Source organism: Carcharhinus amblyrhynchos, chromosome 5 (assembly GCF_965287045.1).
Source record: "Carcharhinus amblyrhynchos chromosome 5, sCarAmb.v2.hapA, whole genome shotgun sequence".
In the NCBI taxonomy this organism is placed as follows: domain Eukaryota; kingdom Metazoa; phylum Chordata; class Chondrichthyes; order Carcharhiniformes; family Carcharhinidae; genus Carcharhinus; species Carcharhinus amblyrhynchos.
Window position 1 is genome coordinate 21,197,197 of NC_137328.1, and position 15,246 is coordinate 21,212,442.

Below are 15,246 nucleotides of genomic sequence, written 5' to 3' on the forward strand. Positions count from 1 at the left end.
GCTATTAGGAAGGCTAATGGTATGTTGCCCTTTACCACAAGAGGATCCGAGTACAGTAGTAGTGAGATCTTGCTTCAGTTGTATAGGTGCTTGATTACACCACATCTGGAATACTGAGTGCAGTTTCGATTCCCTTACCTCAGAAAGGAAATTATTGCCATAAAAGGAGTGCAATGAAGGTTCACCAGACTTGCTCCGGGGATGGACGGACTGTCTTAGAGAGATTGGGCAAACTGGGCCTGTATTCTCTAGAATTTCGAAGAATGAAAGGTGATCTCATTGAAACCTACAAAACACTGAATTGTATAGACAGGGTAGAACAGGTTAGATGTTTTCCTTGGCAGGGGAATCTAGAGGCAACGGACACAACTTGAAAATAATGGGCATGCTAGTTAGGACCGAGATGAGAGGAAATTTCTTCACAGATGATCGTGAATGTTTGGAATTCTTCACCCCAGAGGGCTGTGGAAGTTCAGTCATCAAGTATGTTTAAAGCAGAGATTGATAGATTTCTCATTAACAATAACAAATCCCGTTCCGCAGATGTCAGGCTGCAGCCAATTCACTGCACATGATGTGATGAAACAGATGGCAAAATCAATAGGCATCAGGTGTAAAATCTCCTGACTGCAGTCATACCTAACGAAAATAAAGATGGTGTGCTTGTTAGAGATGACTAATCTCAGCAACAGATGCACAAGATAGCATTCCAGGCCAAACCACTTACAGCTGTTCCAGCTAATTGTGCAAATTTACTTAAACCTAAGACAATGAGATCCTAAAGAATATTTCTCATCAGTATTTACTGTTGAGAAAGACATAGATGTTAGGGAACTTGGGGAAATAAATACTGATGTCTTGAGGAGTGCACATACTACAGTGAAGGAGGTGCTGGAAGTCTTAAAGTGCATCAAGGTAGATAAATCTCCAAGACCTGGTAAAGTGTACCTCAGGACATTATGGGAGGCTAGGGAGAAAATTGCGGGTCCCCTAGCACAGATATTTGAATCATCGACAGTCACAAATGAGGTGCCTGAAGATTGGAGGGTGGCAAATGTTGTGCCTTTGTTTTAGCAGGGCTGCAGGGAAAAGCCTGGGAACTACAGGCCGGTGAGCCTAATGTCTGTGGAGGGTAATTTGTTAGAAGGTATTCTGAGAAACAGGATCTATAGGCATTTAGAGAGGCAAGGATTCATTACGGACAACCATCATGGCTTTGTGAGTGGAAAATCATGTCGCATGAAATTGAGCTTTTTGAAGGGGTAACCAAAAAGGTAGATGAGGGCAGTGCAATTGACATTGTCAACATGGACTTTAGCAAGGCCTTTGACAAGATACCACATGGTAGGTTGCCGCATAAGGATCCAGAATTAGGAAGCCAAAATGGATACAAAATTGACTTGATGACAGAAGACAGAAGATGGTTGTAGAGGATCGTTTTTTAAACTGGAGGCCTGGGACTGGAAGTGTGCCTCAGGGATCACTGCTGCGTCTACTGTTATTTGTCATTTATGATTTGGATGAGAATTTAGGAGGCGTGGTTAGTAAGTTTGCAGATGACACCAAGATTGATAGCATAGTGCAGTGAAAAAAGTTATCTGGGATTGCAACGGGATCTTGATCAATTGGGCCAGTGGGCTGATGAATGGCACATGGAATTTAATTTTGATAAATGCGAAGTGATGCATTTTGGAAGACTGAGCCAGGGCAGGACTTACTCAGTTAATGGTAGGGCATTGGGGAGAGTTATAGAACAAAGAGATCTAGGGGGATAAGTCCATGGGTCCTTGAAAGTGGAATCATGGGTGGATAGGGTGGTGAAGAAGGCATTCGGTATGGTTGGTTTCATTGGTCAGGACACTGAATACAGGAGTTGGGATGCCTTCTACAAGACATTGGTAAGGCCACATTTGCAACAACTGTGTACAGTTCTGGTCATCCCATTATAGATAGGATATTATTAAACTAGAGCAAGTGCAGAAAAGATAAACCAGGATGTTTCTGGGACTTGATGGTTTGAGTTATAAGGAGAGGCTGGATAGACTGGGAGGTTTTTCCTGGAGCTTAGGAGGCTTAGGGGTGATCTTATAAAGGTCTATATAAGAATGGCGGGAAACAAATAAGGTAGATAGTCAACATCTTCTCTCAAAGGTAGGGGAGTCTAAAACGAAGGGCATAGGTTTAAGGTGAGAGGGGAGAGATAAAAACAGAGTCCGGGGGAATTTTTTCTACAGTGCTGGGGAGTGTCTGGAACAAGCTGCCAGAGGTAGTAGTTCAGACAGATATAATTTTGTCTTTTAGAAAGCATTTAGACAGTTACATGAATAAGATTGGTATAGAGAGATATAAGCCAAATGTAGGCAATTGGGACTAGCTTTAATGGTAAAAGCTGGGCGGCATGGACAAGTTGGAACAAAGGGTCAGTTTCTATGCTGTAAACCTCGATGGCCCTGAGGTCAGGAACGTGAAGAATAATTCCTTACTTGCCTGGATGTGGAGATGCATTACCAAAAAATACCAAATATTATTGGCAAAATGTGAAAACCAAATTAAAGCGTTCCACTTCAACACAGACACCTTGTTAGTGTAATAATCATCATAAGAACATAAGAAATAGGAGCAGGAGTAGGCCATCTAGCCCTTCGAGCCTGCTCCGCCATTCAATAAGATCATGGCTGATCTGTCGTGGCTCAGTTCCACTTTCCCGCCCTCTCCCCATAACCCTTAATCCCCTCGCTTATCAAAAACCCATCAACCCGTGTCTTAAAAATATTTAGTGAGGCAGCCTCCACCACTTCAACGGGCAGAGAATTCCAGAGATTCACCACCCTTTGAGTGAAGAAGTTCCTCCTCAACTCCGTTCTAAACCGCCCCCCCTTTATCTTGAGGCTGTGCCCCCTGGTCCTACTGTCTTTTTTGAGCGGGAAGAGTCTCTCCACCTCTATCCTATCCATCCCATTCATCATCTTATACGTCTCAATGAGATCTCCCCTCATTCTTCTAAACTCTAACGAGTACAAGCCTAGTTTATTCAGCCTCTCCTCATAGCTCAACCTCCTCAACTCCGGTATCAGCCTAGTAAACCTCCTCTGCACTCCCTCCAAGGCCAAAATATCCTTGCGCAGGTGCGGCTCCCAAAACTGCACACAGTACTCCAGCTGCGGCCTCACCAATGCCCTATACAGCTGCAGCAAGACCTCCCTACTTTTATATTCAATCCCCCTCGCTATGAAGGCCAGCATCCCATTCACCTTCCTGACCACATGCTGCACCTGCAAGCTGGGTTTTTGCGACATGCACAAGGACCCCGAGGTCCCTCTGCACCATCGCCTGCTGCAGTTTTTTGCCACGTAAGTAATAGTCCTTCCTACCATTATTCCTATCAAAGTGGACCACCTCACACTTGCCAACATTAAATTCCATTTGCCATTTCCTGGCCCATTCGCCCAGCCTATCTAGATCCTTCTGCAGACTCTCCACACCCTCCGCACAATTTGCCGTTCCACCAATCTTGGTGTCATCAGCAAATTTCGACACTCTACACTCGGTTCCCTCCTCCAGATCATCTATATAAATGGTAAAAAGCTGAGGCCCCAGCACCGACCCCTGGGGCACTCCACTAGTCACCAACCGCCAATCCGAATAGCACCCGTTGACCCCCAACTCTCTGCCTCCTATTTGACAACCAATCCTCTATCCACGCTAACACCCTACCCCCAACTCCATGTCCCTCGACCTTCTGCAATAACCTCTTGTGAGGTACTTTGTCAAACGCCTTCTGAAAATCCAGAAAGACCACATCCACCGGCTCTCCTCTATCCACCGCCCTAGACACATCCTCATAGAACTCCAGTAAATTTGTCAGACACGACTTCCCTTTAATGAAACCATGCTGCGTCTGCTCTATCAAGCAATTCCCTTCAAGATGCCTCGCAATTTCCTCCTTAATGACGGATTCTAACATTTTACCTACCACAGACGTTAAACTAACCGGCCTATAATTCCCCACCTTTTGCCTGGCACCCTTCTTAAACAACGGCGTAACATTAGCCGTTTTCCAATCCTCCGGCACTTCCCCGGAATCCAGCGACGTCTGGAAAATAACCACCAAGGCATCCACTATCACCTCCGCCATTTCTTTCAGATCCCTCGGATGCATTCCATCCGGTCCTGGGGACTTGTCCACAATCAGCCCCCTCTAGTCTGTCGAGCACCGCCTCTCTAGTAACAGTAATGTCATTAAGACCCTCCAGTCCTACCACCTTTCCATCACTAACACCCGGCAAATTATTCACGTCCTCCTCCGTGAAGACAGAAACAAAAAAGTTATTCAATACCTTAGCCATATCCCCATCCCCTACCACTAGGTCCCCTTTCTCATCCTCTAAAGGACCAACATTCACCCTAGCCAGCCTCTTCCTTTTTATATATTTATAAAAACTCTTGCTATCCTTTTTTATATTAAGCGCTAGCCCAGCTTCATAGTTTCTCCTACCCTTCTTTATCAACTTCTTTATCACAAAATAAACAAGATAGAAAAATCACACTAAACAGAGGATTGCAATCAAGGTTTTTGTGGAAATTGTAAGAAAGCAGGAAACAGGATCAATATATAGAAACAGTCATAAAAAATATTGCAGTACCTAAATTTTTGTCTCCAACATAACCAGCGATAGTTATGCCTAGTCCATGGACATCTTTTGTGAGCTCCACATCAAATACTTCACCATCCACATCCTGATAGCAAACTGGTTCAGGCTAATTAAAAAATATATATCTTAAGTACAATATTTAAACTATATTCTCTAGTCCAACTAATTTCACCCTCCAAATACAATACGATTATGCTATAATTACTTAGTCCAATGAAAAATACTGCAGACACTGAAAATTTGACATTAAAATAGGACCTGCTAGAAATACTCAACAGAACCCGTGGCACCTACGGAGAAAGAGTTCACCTTTCAGGTCAATGACTTTTCATCAGAACAAAATGTGCACTACTGAATGCCAAGTGTAACAATTCTAACGAAAAGTCATCAACCTGAAAAATGATCTCTGTTCCTCTGTCTAAAGGTATTGCAGACCTGCTGAACATTTCCAACAATTTATAAAATTCTGAGTCCAGTCAAGAAAAAAATGTCCTATACTAATGTGAGACACAATAGACCTCCCTACTCCAAATTACTTTTTGAATTACAGCTACATACTTTGTTTTTTTTTCTCTCTTCTAGGCTGCATATTATTTTATCTATCCACTACTGGTGGCCATGCCTTTAGTCCCTAATTCTTTGCCTAAAACTCTCTATCCCTCTCACTGTCTCTCTCTCTTTCTCCTTATTTAAGGTTATTTTTCCTCACACACCAAGTTTTTGGTCATCTGCTCGAATGTCACTTTTTATGACTCAGTGCCAAATTTTGTTTGATACTCTTATGAAGCAGCTTGGAATATCTTACAACATTAAAGGTGGAAGAGAATTTAAAGTTGTTACTCAATGCAATCAGAATAATTGATCATCCTGTTTTTGCATCAGGGAAACATCTGGTCTCTTAACTGACCACTTCCAATGGCAGAACTGAGACTAGGAACTCACCACAGCTGTTAAATATATGAATTGTGGCACATCTATTAATTAGCACCCCCCAATCTATTCTCAGCAAAAAGTGTGGATAAACGTATTACAAATCATTTTCAATCCTTGATAAGATGCAACGGAAAAGGTTGCGAGACAGTGACAAAATATGCTCAGCAATTTCTGCTATTAATTTACAAAAGATGCACAACCTTTGCCCTTCAGCTACTACAGTACAAATATATCAACTTGACCACAATAGATCAGCTCTTGTACAAAATGGATTATGTGCCCAAAATGATCTTAAATAAATATAATCGAATGTAATCAAACTGTTGGGTCACTCAGCAGGTCTGGCAGCATCTGTGGAGAGGAAAACAGAGTCAATGACTCAATCCTTCATTCAAACTGAGAGTGCTTAAAGATGGAATAGTTTTTAAACCAGGTTGTGAAAGGTGGGAGGGAAGGAAAGATCAAACGGGAAAGTCTGCTTCAGGATGGAAGGCAATAAAAAATTTAAATACCTAAAAAGAAAATGCAGGCTTGGCAAGAAAGAGGACAAGAAATAAAAGAGGTATAAATAGGAGTACAGAAATGGCACTAACAGCTGTGCAGAGAAAAAAGGGCAGAGCTTATGGTCTGAATTCAATGTTAAGAGTGCAAGAGGCCAATGGAAGGAGGAGGTGCTCTTCGCATTTGAATCCTAATGCAACCTCAAGGAATCCCCACATTTCCCCATTTTTGCTTAAAAACCACTACACCTCTAAGCACTCTCTACTCTGATTTACTCTGAATTGCCAACCCAAATTAACTCCTTCTCTCTGCATGGACGTTGCCAGGCTGTTGAGTACTTACAGCACTTTGTTTTATTTCAGATTTCCAACATTAATTCAAGTTAAACATGTCTCAAGTTTAGAGTCAATGTATTCAACTGGATTTGAAAGTTTATTGGGCAAAATGCATTTTTGCTTCAGTACAGCAGTAATTAGAAAATATTTTTCTTATTCTTTGCAAAGAAAACTAGATAAAATACTTGCCTCTTCTACCACAGGAGGTACTGATGGTAAAGCAGGGAGTCCATGAGGCGCAGCAGGCAAGGAGTCTTCCACAGCTCCTCTCGCAATCACCAACTTGACTCGATTCCCACACTGCCTCAGCACCTGAGCCACTTGCTCACTGCCCATACCAAGCAGGTCTGTATCACCTATCTTTAGAATATGGTCACCACTTTGAAGTCGTCCATCCTTTAATCACAAATGGAGAATAATATTATGTGCAATGGGCTGAAACAATCAATTATAAGCTTTGTTCTTTCCCAGCTTGTTCAGGATATATCTTGTATGATCTTGAATATTTAATTCTCTACGTTAACACTGGGGATATGCCAGATACTAAAAGCCAGATAAACACCTGGAATTAGATGCCCTCTGGAGGGATTCAGGGAACAGAGCAACACTTCACATAAGCTTGCAGTAATCAAAATGAAAGGCAAAAACAATAATTCTGACTATGATCTGAGACCAAGAGGCATTTAAACAGCTGAATTAGTACCTGAAAGACTACAGCAGATATTAGCTGAAGTCTTGCTAAGAAATATAGATCTGAATATGAAAGCCAAATAACTCTAGAAGTCAGAAGGACACAATGAATAGGGCTGGTAGTCACTGTTCATGAGAAGAAATGGCAACAAAGGCAGACAAGAAAAATGCACAAAAACTGGAAAATACATCAGGAGAATTCTGCTATGCCAACAACAGTGATCCACTTGACAAGCACCAGCTTTGAATTCATATGCAAATACGGTCCTCTCTGCTAATATCTTAAACATTCATACTGGAGATTATTGAGCAGAAAGACTAAATTATTTATAGTTCACAACTGGAGGAGATGGAGTGCAGTTAGCTGAATTGACTACATGGCTAGCACGTGGATCAGATTAGCATCAAAAGCACTATATTCTCACTGAGGCAGACTTGGAGTCTGATCCTTCACCCTACCCACAGCAAAAACAAAAATCATGGCACTTGCCCTTGTTCAATGAATAAATCACCAAGACCGGCACCTTTGCGCAGAGAATTCAAGAAGAAATTTGACAATAACAGAGCTAAAGTGTGAAATATTGGTGTGTGAAGGTTAATACTTTAGAAATATACTGTAATAATAAATAGACATTACAGCTGATAATCTGCAGGCACAGCAGCAATTTTTTAAATATGTTTCATACAAGGAATATGCAACTAGATTTGTAGTAGACAGTATGCTGTTCATGACATTGTCCCTGCTTTATTCATTACATATAAACTTGTAAAATCAGTAATAATCCATAGGAAGACGACTGTTGCGGTTGGTGACTAGTGGCGTGCCCCAGGGATCGGTGCTGGGGCCTCAACTATTTATCATTTATATAGATGATCTGGAGGAGGGAACCGAGTGTATGGTGTCGAAATTTGCTGATGACACCAAGATTGGTGGAACGGCAAATTGCGCGGAGGGTGTGGAGAGTCTGCAGAAGGATCTAGATAGGCTGGGCAAATGGGCCAGGAAATGGCAAATGGAATTTAATGTTGGCAAGTGTGAGGTGGTCCACTTTGGTAGGAATAATGGTAGGAAGGACTATTACTTACGGGGCGAAAAACTGCAGCAGGCGTCGGTGCAGAGGGACCTCGGGGTCCTTGTGCATGAGTCGCAAAAACCCAGCCTGCAGGTGCAGCAGGTGGTCAGGAAGGCTAATGGGATGCTGGCCTTCATAGCGAGGGGGATTGAATATAAAAGTAGGGAGGTCTTGCTGCGGCTGTATAGGGCATTGGTGAGGCCGCAGCTGGAGTACTGTGTGCAGTTTTGGGCGCCGTACTTATGCAAGGATATTTTGGCCTTGGAGGGAGTGCAGAGGAGGTTTACTAGGCTGATGCCAGAGTTGAGGGGGTTGAGCTATGAGGAGAGGCTGAATAAACTAGGCTTGTACTTGCTCGAGTTTAGAAGAATGAGGGGAGATCTCATTGAGACGTATAAGATGATGAATGGGATGGATAGGATAGAGGTGGAGAGACTCTGCCCGCTCAGAAAGGACAGTAGGACTAGGGGGCACAGCCTCAAGATAAAGGGGGGGCGGTTTAGAACGGAGTTGAGGAGGAACTTCTTCACTCAAAGGGTGGTGAATCTCTGGAATTCTCTGCCCGTTGAGGTGGTGGAGGCTGCCTCGCTAAATATTTTTAAGACGCGGGTTGATGGGTTTTTGATAAGCGAGGGGATTAAGGGTTATGGGGAGAGGGCGGGAATGTGGAACTGAGACACGGCAGATCAGCCATGATCTTATTGAATGGCGGGGCAGGCTCGAAGGGCTGGATGGCCTACTCCTGCTCCTATTTCTTATGTTCTTATGTTTACTGAACAGCACTGATACCTCACTGGAGGTTACATCAGTACTTAGAAAATGCATTACTCCATTATTTTACATGGAATTATGCTCTCTTTATCAGCTTCAATGTGCCCCACTGTCAATCTTAAAACAACTACATACTTTTACTAACCTTGCATTAATTCTATAGAGTCATATGCGTTCACAGCACAGCAAAAGGCCCTTGCGTCTATCACTTCTGTGTCAAAGGTAAACCATCTAATTATTCTAATCCTATTTTCCAGCGCTTGGTCCATAGCCTTGTATGCGTTGGCTTTGCAAGTGAACATCTAAACACTTCTTAAATGTTATGAGGGTTTCTGCCTCCACCATTTCTTCAGGAAGTGAGTCTCCCCACACTGCACCCCCATGCCCGTAATCTCCTCTGCTCCAAAGAAAACAAAGCACCTTCCACACACCTGACGAAGGAACACCGTTTCCGAAAGCTTGTGAGATTACTATCAAATAAACTGGTTGGACTCTAACCTGGTGTTGTGAGACTTCTTACAAACAAAACAACCCCAGTCTATCCAATCTCTCTTCATAACACAAATTCTTCAGCCCAGGTAGTATCCTAATAAATCTTCTCTGTACTCTTTCCAGTGCCATCATGTCCCTCATATAATATGGATTCCAAAAGTGCACACAATATTCTCACTGTGACCTAACCAACATTTTATATAGTTCCAGCATAACCTCCCTACTCTTTAACTTTATGCTTCAGCAAATTACAGCAAGTAGACCAAATGCCTTCTTAACTGCTTCATCCTCTTGGCCTACTACCTCAAAGAACTGGTGTCCATGCACACCAAGGTCCCTCTGATCCCTGGTGCTTTCCAGATTAATTCCTTTCATGATACATTCTGTTGCCTGCTTCATCCTGCTCAAGTATATCACATCACACTTAACCAGGCTGAATTCTGGTTGTCACTGATCAGCCAATCTAACCAGCCATCTATATACTCCTGTGATGTAAGGCTATTCTCTTCACTATTTATCATCCAACCAAACTTCACATCATCCATGAATTTACTGATCAACCCTCCCACAGTCAAGTCTAAATCATTTATAATAACCAGAAACAGCAAAGACCCAACATTAATCCCTGCAGGGTCCCACTGGACACAGTCTTTCAGTCAGGAAAAAGCCTTCAACCATACCTGCTGCTTCCTGCCACTAAACCAATTCTGGATGCAATTTGCCAAATTTCCTTGGGTCCCATGGTTTCTTACCTTCACTATCAGTCTCCCATGTAGGGCCTTATCAAAAGCTTTGCTGAAGTCCGAATAAACTATGTCAAATGCACTGCACTCATTTACACACCTGGTCACTTCTTTGAAAAATTCAATCAGGTTGGTCAAACATGATCACCCCTTAACAAAACCATGCTGACGGTTCTTGATTAATCCCTGTCCCTCCAAATGCAGATTAATTCTGTTTCTCAGAATTGCTTCCAATTGTTTCCCCATCATGGAGGTTAGACTGACTGCCTGTAGTTTTCCCTTCCTCCTTTCTTGAATAATGGTACCACGTTGGATGACCTCCAGATCTCCAACACCTCTGCTGTGGTCAGAAAGGAATGGAAGATTATGGCCAGAGCCTGGCTATTTCCTCCTTGGATGAAGTGGTTAAGAAGGCATATGATAAACTTACTGTAATTTGCTGAAGCATAAAGTTAAAGAGCAGGGAGGTTACGCTGGAACCATATGAAATGTTGGTTAGGTCACAGCTAGAATATTGTGTGCACTTCTGGAATTCACATGGGTTGCACTTGATTTGGCCCTGGAGACTAAGCTATTTTTAAGCAACTCCTCTCTATCTATGTTAATTTCTTTCATTGCATTACAGTCCTTCTCCCCAGTTACTATACCTGCATCGCCTTTCTCACTAGTGAACACCAATACAAAGGGCCTGATTTTACCATTGCATCGGGCCCGTTTTCGGGCGCAAAAACATGGTAAAGTCGGGTGTGAGGCCATTAACGCGATGTGCACCCACATCCGTGCAGATGGCCACTTTACCGACACCTGGGAACGATTTGCACCCAAATCGGGCGCAACAGTGATTTAAAGTTGTTTGCATGCATTTAAATTGAATTAATGAACTGCCCACCCAACTTTATCAGTATTTCTCCTTTTACCACCACGTTCGCCAATCCAGAATTGCGCCGAAATAAACAAGCTGAATAAAAGTCTGAATCGGGCACTCCAGCTGCTGAAGAGGTGAGTTCAGTGCTTCCAACGGCTCTCAGACTCAGATTGGGGATAAGGCGGGGAGGGGGAAGTGGGCCAGATCATTCTCTGGTGAAGTGGGGGTGGGGTGGGGGGGAGGACTGATCATTGTTTTGTTTTAGGTGGGGGGGGCAGTTGTGTGGAGGAGAAGAGCAGATCTTTGTCTGGTTTGTGGGCGGGGGGGCCTGATCATTCTCTGGTGGGGGGGTGGGGAGGGCGGAGGAGATGGGTCAGATGTACCACGGGAGGCAGGGGGGAGGCAGTAAGAGGTTTTTCTTGTTGGGGGGGCACGGGGGGGGGGGGATCCGATTGCTCACTGGGGGGGCTGGGGGGCAAATGGATCTCTGGCGACAGGATGGGGGGTCCACTGCCACTGTGCGGGCAATCGGTGGGCAGGGGTCACGATCAGTCTGGGTAGCAGGGGGATGGGTGGATAAGGGGTGACAGTGATGTGTGTGGGGAATGGGTGGATAAGGGGGTGGACAGTGATGTCTGTGGGGGCCACTGCTCCTGCTTTTTGCTCCAACTCGGGAGTGATCTGACATGGTCACACTTTTTCAAATTTTTTTCCAACTGTGCATGCGCAGTTCAGAGCTCTGATTGCTTTGGGTACAATAAGCCCTGCCCACAACATGATTCAGACCCAGGATTTCTTTTTCAAGCTAAGTGTGTATGGAGCGCCTGAAGCAGGTTTCCAAGTCAGATCTGAATTGCACCCAGATTCAGCACTTAGAATGAAAATGGTAAAATCAGGCCCACTTGGAACCCTATGTCCTCCAGCTTCATACACAAATTAGTAGTGGTCCTTAATGGACCTCACTTGTTTTCCAATTATCCTTTTATCCTTAATAAGAACATAAGAAATAGGAGCAGGAGTAGGCCAACTAGCCCTTCGAGCCTGCCCCGCCATTCAATAAGATCATGGCTGATCTGCCTTGGCTCAGTTCCACATTCCCGCCCTCTCCCCATAACCCTTAATCCCCTCGCTTATCAAAAACCCATCAACCCGCGTCTTAAAAATATTTAGCGAGGTAGCCTCCACCACTTCAACAGGCAGAGAATTCCAGAGATTCACCACCCTTTGAGTGAAGAAGTTCCTCCTCAACTCCGTTCTAAACCGCCCCCCCTTTATCTTGAGGCTGTGCCCCCTAGTCCTACTATCCTTTCTGAGCAGGAAGAGTCTCTCCACCTCTATCCTATCCATCCCATTCATCATCTTATACGTCTCAATGAGATCTCCCCTCATTCTTCTAAACTCTAACGAGTACAAGCCTAATTTATTCAGCCTCTCCTCATAGCTCAACCCCCTCAACTCCGGCATCAGCCTAGTAAACCTCCTCTGCACTCCCTCCAAGGCCAAAATATCCTTGCGTAAGTACGGCGCCCAAAACTGCACACAGTACTCCAGCTGCGGCCTCACCAATGCCCTATACAGCCGCAGCAAGACCTCCCTACTTTTATATTCAATCCCCCTCACGATGAAGGCCAGCATCCCATTCGCCTTCCTGACCACCTGCTGCACCTGCAAACTGGGTTTTTGCGACTCATGCACAAGGACCCCGAGGTCCCTCTGCACCATCGCCTGCTGCAGTTTTTCTCCATGTAAGTAATAATCCTTCCTACCATTATTCCTACCAAAGTGGACCACCTCGCACTTGCCAACATTAAATTCCATTTGCCATTTCCTGGCCCATTCGCCCAGCCTATCTAGATCCTTCTGTAGACTCTCACCACCCTCCGCACAATTTGCCTTTCCACCAATTTTGGTGTCATCAGCAAATTTCGACACCCTACACTCGGTTCCCTCCTCCAGATCATCTATATAAATGGTAAATAGCTGAGGCCCCAGCACCGACCCCTGGGGCACTCCACTAGTCACCAACCGCCAATCCGAATAGCACCCGTTGACCCCCACTCTCTGCCTCCTATTTGACAACCAGTCCTCTATCCACGCTAACACCCTACCCCCAACTCCATGCCCCCTTACCTTCTGCAATAACCTCTTGTGAGGTACCTCGTCAAACGCCTTCTGAAAATCAAGACCACATCCACTGGCTCTCTTCTATCCACCGCCCTAGACACATCCTCATAGAACTCCAGTAAATTTGCCAGACACGACTTCCCTTTAACAAAACCGTGCTGCGTCTGCTCTATCAAGCAATTCCCCTCAAGATGCCTCGCTATTTCCTCCTTGATGACGGATTCTAACATTTTACCTACAACAGACGTTAAACTAACAGGCCTGTAATTCCCCACCTTTTGCCTGGCACCCTTCTTAAACAACGGCGTAACATTAGCCGTTTTCCAATCTTCCGGCACTTCCCCGGAATCCAGCGACGTCTGGAAAATAACCACCAAGGCATCCACTATCACCTCCGCCATTTCTTTCAGAACCCTCGGATGCATTCCATCCGGTCCTGGGGACTTGTCCACAATCAGCCCCTCCAGTCTGCCGAGCACCACCTCTCTAGTAACAGTAATGTCATCGAGACCCTCCAGTCCTACCACCTTTCCATCTCTAACATCCGGCAAATTATTCACGTCCTCCTCCGTGAAGACCGAAACAAAAAAGTTATTCAAGACCTCAGCCATTTCCCCATCCCCTACCACTAAGTCCCCCCTCTCATCCTCTAAGGGACCAACGTTCACCCTAGCCAGCCTCTTCCTTTTTATATATTTATAAAAACTCTTGCTATCCTTTTTTATATTAAGCGCTAGCCCAGCTTCATAGTTTCTCCTACCCTTCTTTATCAACTTCTTTGTCAATCTTTGTTGACATTTAAACCTCTCCCAATCCTCTTCTCGCCTACTACTCTTAGCTACTCTAAACGCCTCCGCTTTTAATTTAACACTTTCTTTCACCTCCTTCGTTATCCACGGCTTATTACCTCTCCTCCTACGGTCCTTTTTGACCATCGGAATAAATTTCTGCTGAGCACCAAGAAAGATCTCCTTAAAGATCCTCCACTGCTCCTCAACAGGCCTACCTTCCAACGCGCTGCCCCAGTCCACATTCGCCAATTCTTCTCTCATCCTATCATACTCCCCTCTGTTCAAACAAAGGACGCATGTCTGGGAACCCACTTTCTCCTCCTCCATCTTGTACTTGTAAAACAGCTTAGGGCTTTCCTTTGTTTTTCTTGCCAGTGTCCTTTCATGCCCCTTTTTTGCTATTCTAATTTTCTTGCACATTCTATACTTCACTAGGGCTTCTGCTGTTTTGAGCCCTGAATGCCTGTCACAAGCCTCCTTTTTTCTCCTTGTTCAGTGCCGTATATCCCTTGATATCCAGGTTTCATTGGCTTTGTTGGTCCCACCCTTTTTCTTCACTGGAACATGTTGGCCCTGTAATTTCCCTATTTCCTTCCTGAATGCATCTCATTGTTCCATCAAGGGTTTACCTATAAGTGTCTGATCCCATTTCTTTCTGACCAAATCATATCTGACCTTATTAAAATCAGCCTTCCCCTAGTTCAGAACTTAGATTTATGGTCCATCCTTGTACATTTTCATAATAATCTTGAAGCTAATTGAGTTATGATCAGGCTCAAAAGGCTGAATTTGCCTACTACTGCTCCTAATTCCAATGTTCCTATGATTGCTTTCTGCAAAATGCTCCCCCACTGATGCTTCAACCACCTGCCTGGCTTTGTTACCTAAAACTAAATCCAGTACCACTCCAGTAGCCTGCACACGTCAGATGCATGAGCACAATCCAGTAACTTAAACGCTAGTACCAATTCAGGGATTCCCAAACGGAATGTCATCAATTTTTACTCAATCTGTTAAAAGTCTGTAATATATTCTTCCATGGAGGTTCAAGATGCAGAGTGACGCCAACAGCACGGGTTCCATTCTCATACTGGCTGAGGTTATTCAAGAGGGCCCTGCCTTCTCAACTTTCCCCTCGCCTGAGGTGTAGAAATCGTCAGGTTAAAATCTCTCTATCAAAAGACAGAGCAGTTCATGGAAGAATGAAGTTGCCATAGTCCCAAATGGACTATGGCAACTTCATTCTTCCACGAACTGGCCATCTATTTTCCAAAAT

General features: G+C 44.3%; 1 protein-coding gene across 12 annotated transcripts in view; it reads right to left on the minus strand.

The window, feature by feature from the left end:
• The window catches only part of mpdz (multiple PDZ domain crumbs cell polarity complex component), a 266,727-nt gene that overhangs the window by 190,246 nt on the left and 61,235 nt on the right, over positions 1-15,246 (minus strand). For all 12 annotated transcript variants that reach the window (XM_080188518.1, XM_080188525.1, XM_080188521.1 and 9 more), the window contains exons 8-9: positions 6,611-6,817; positions 4,644-4,758 (exon numbers count right to left, since the gene is read on the minus strand). In XM_080188518.1, the coding sequence (XP_080044644.1) occupies positions 4,644-4,758; positions 6,611-6,817 (322 nt within the window). The remainder of the gene's footprint in view (positions 1-4,643; positions 4,759-6,610; positions 6,818-15,246) is intronic.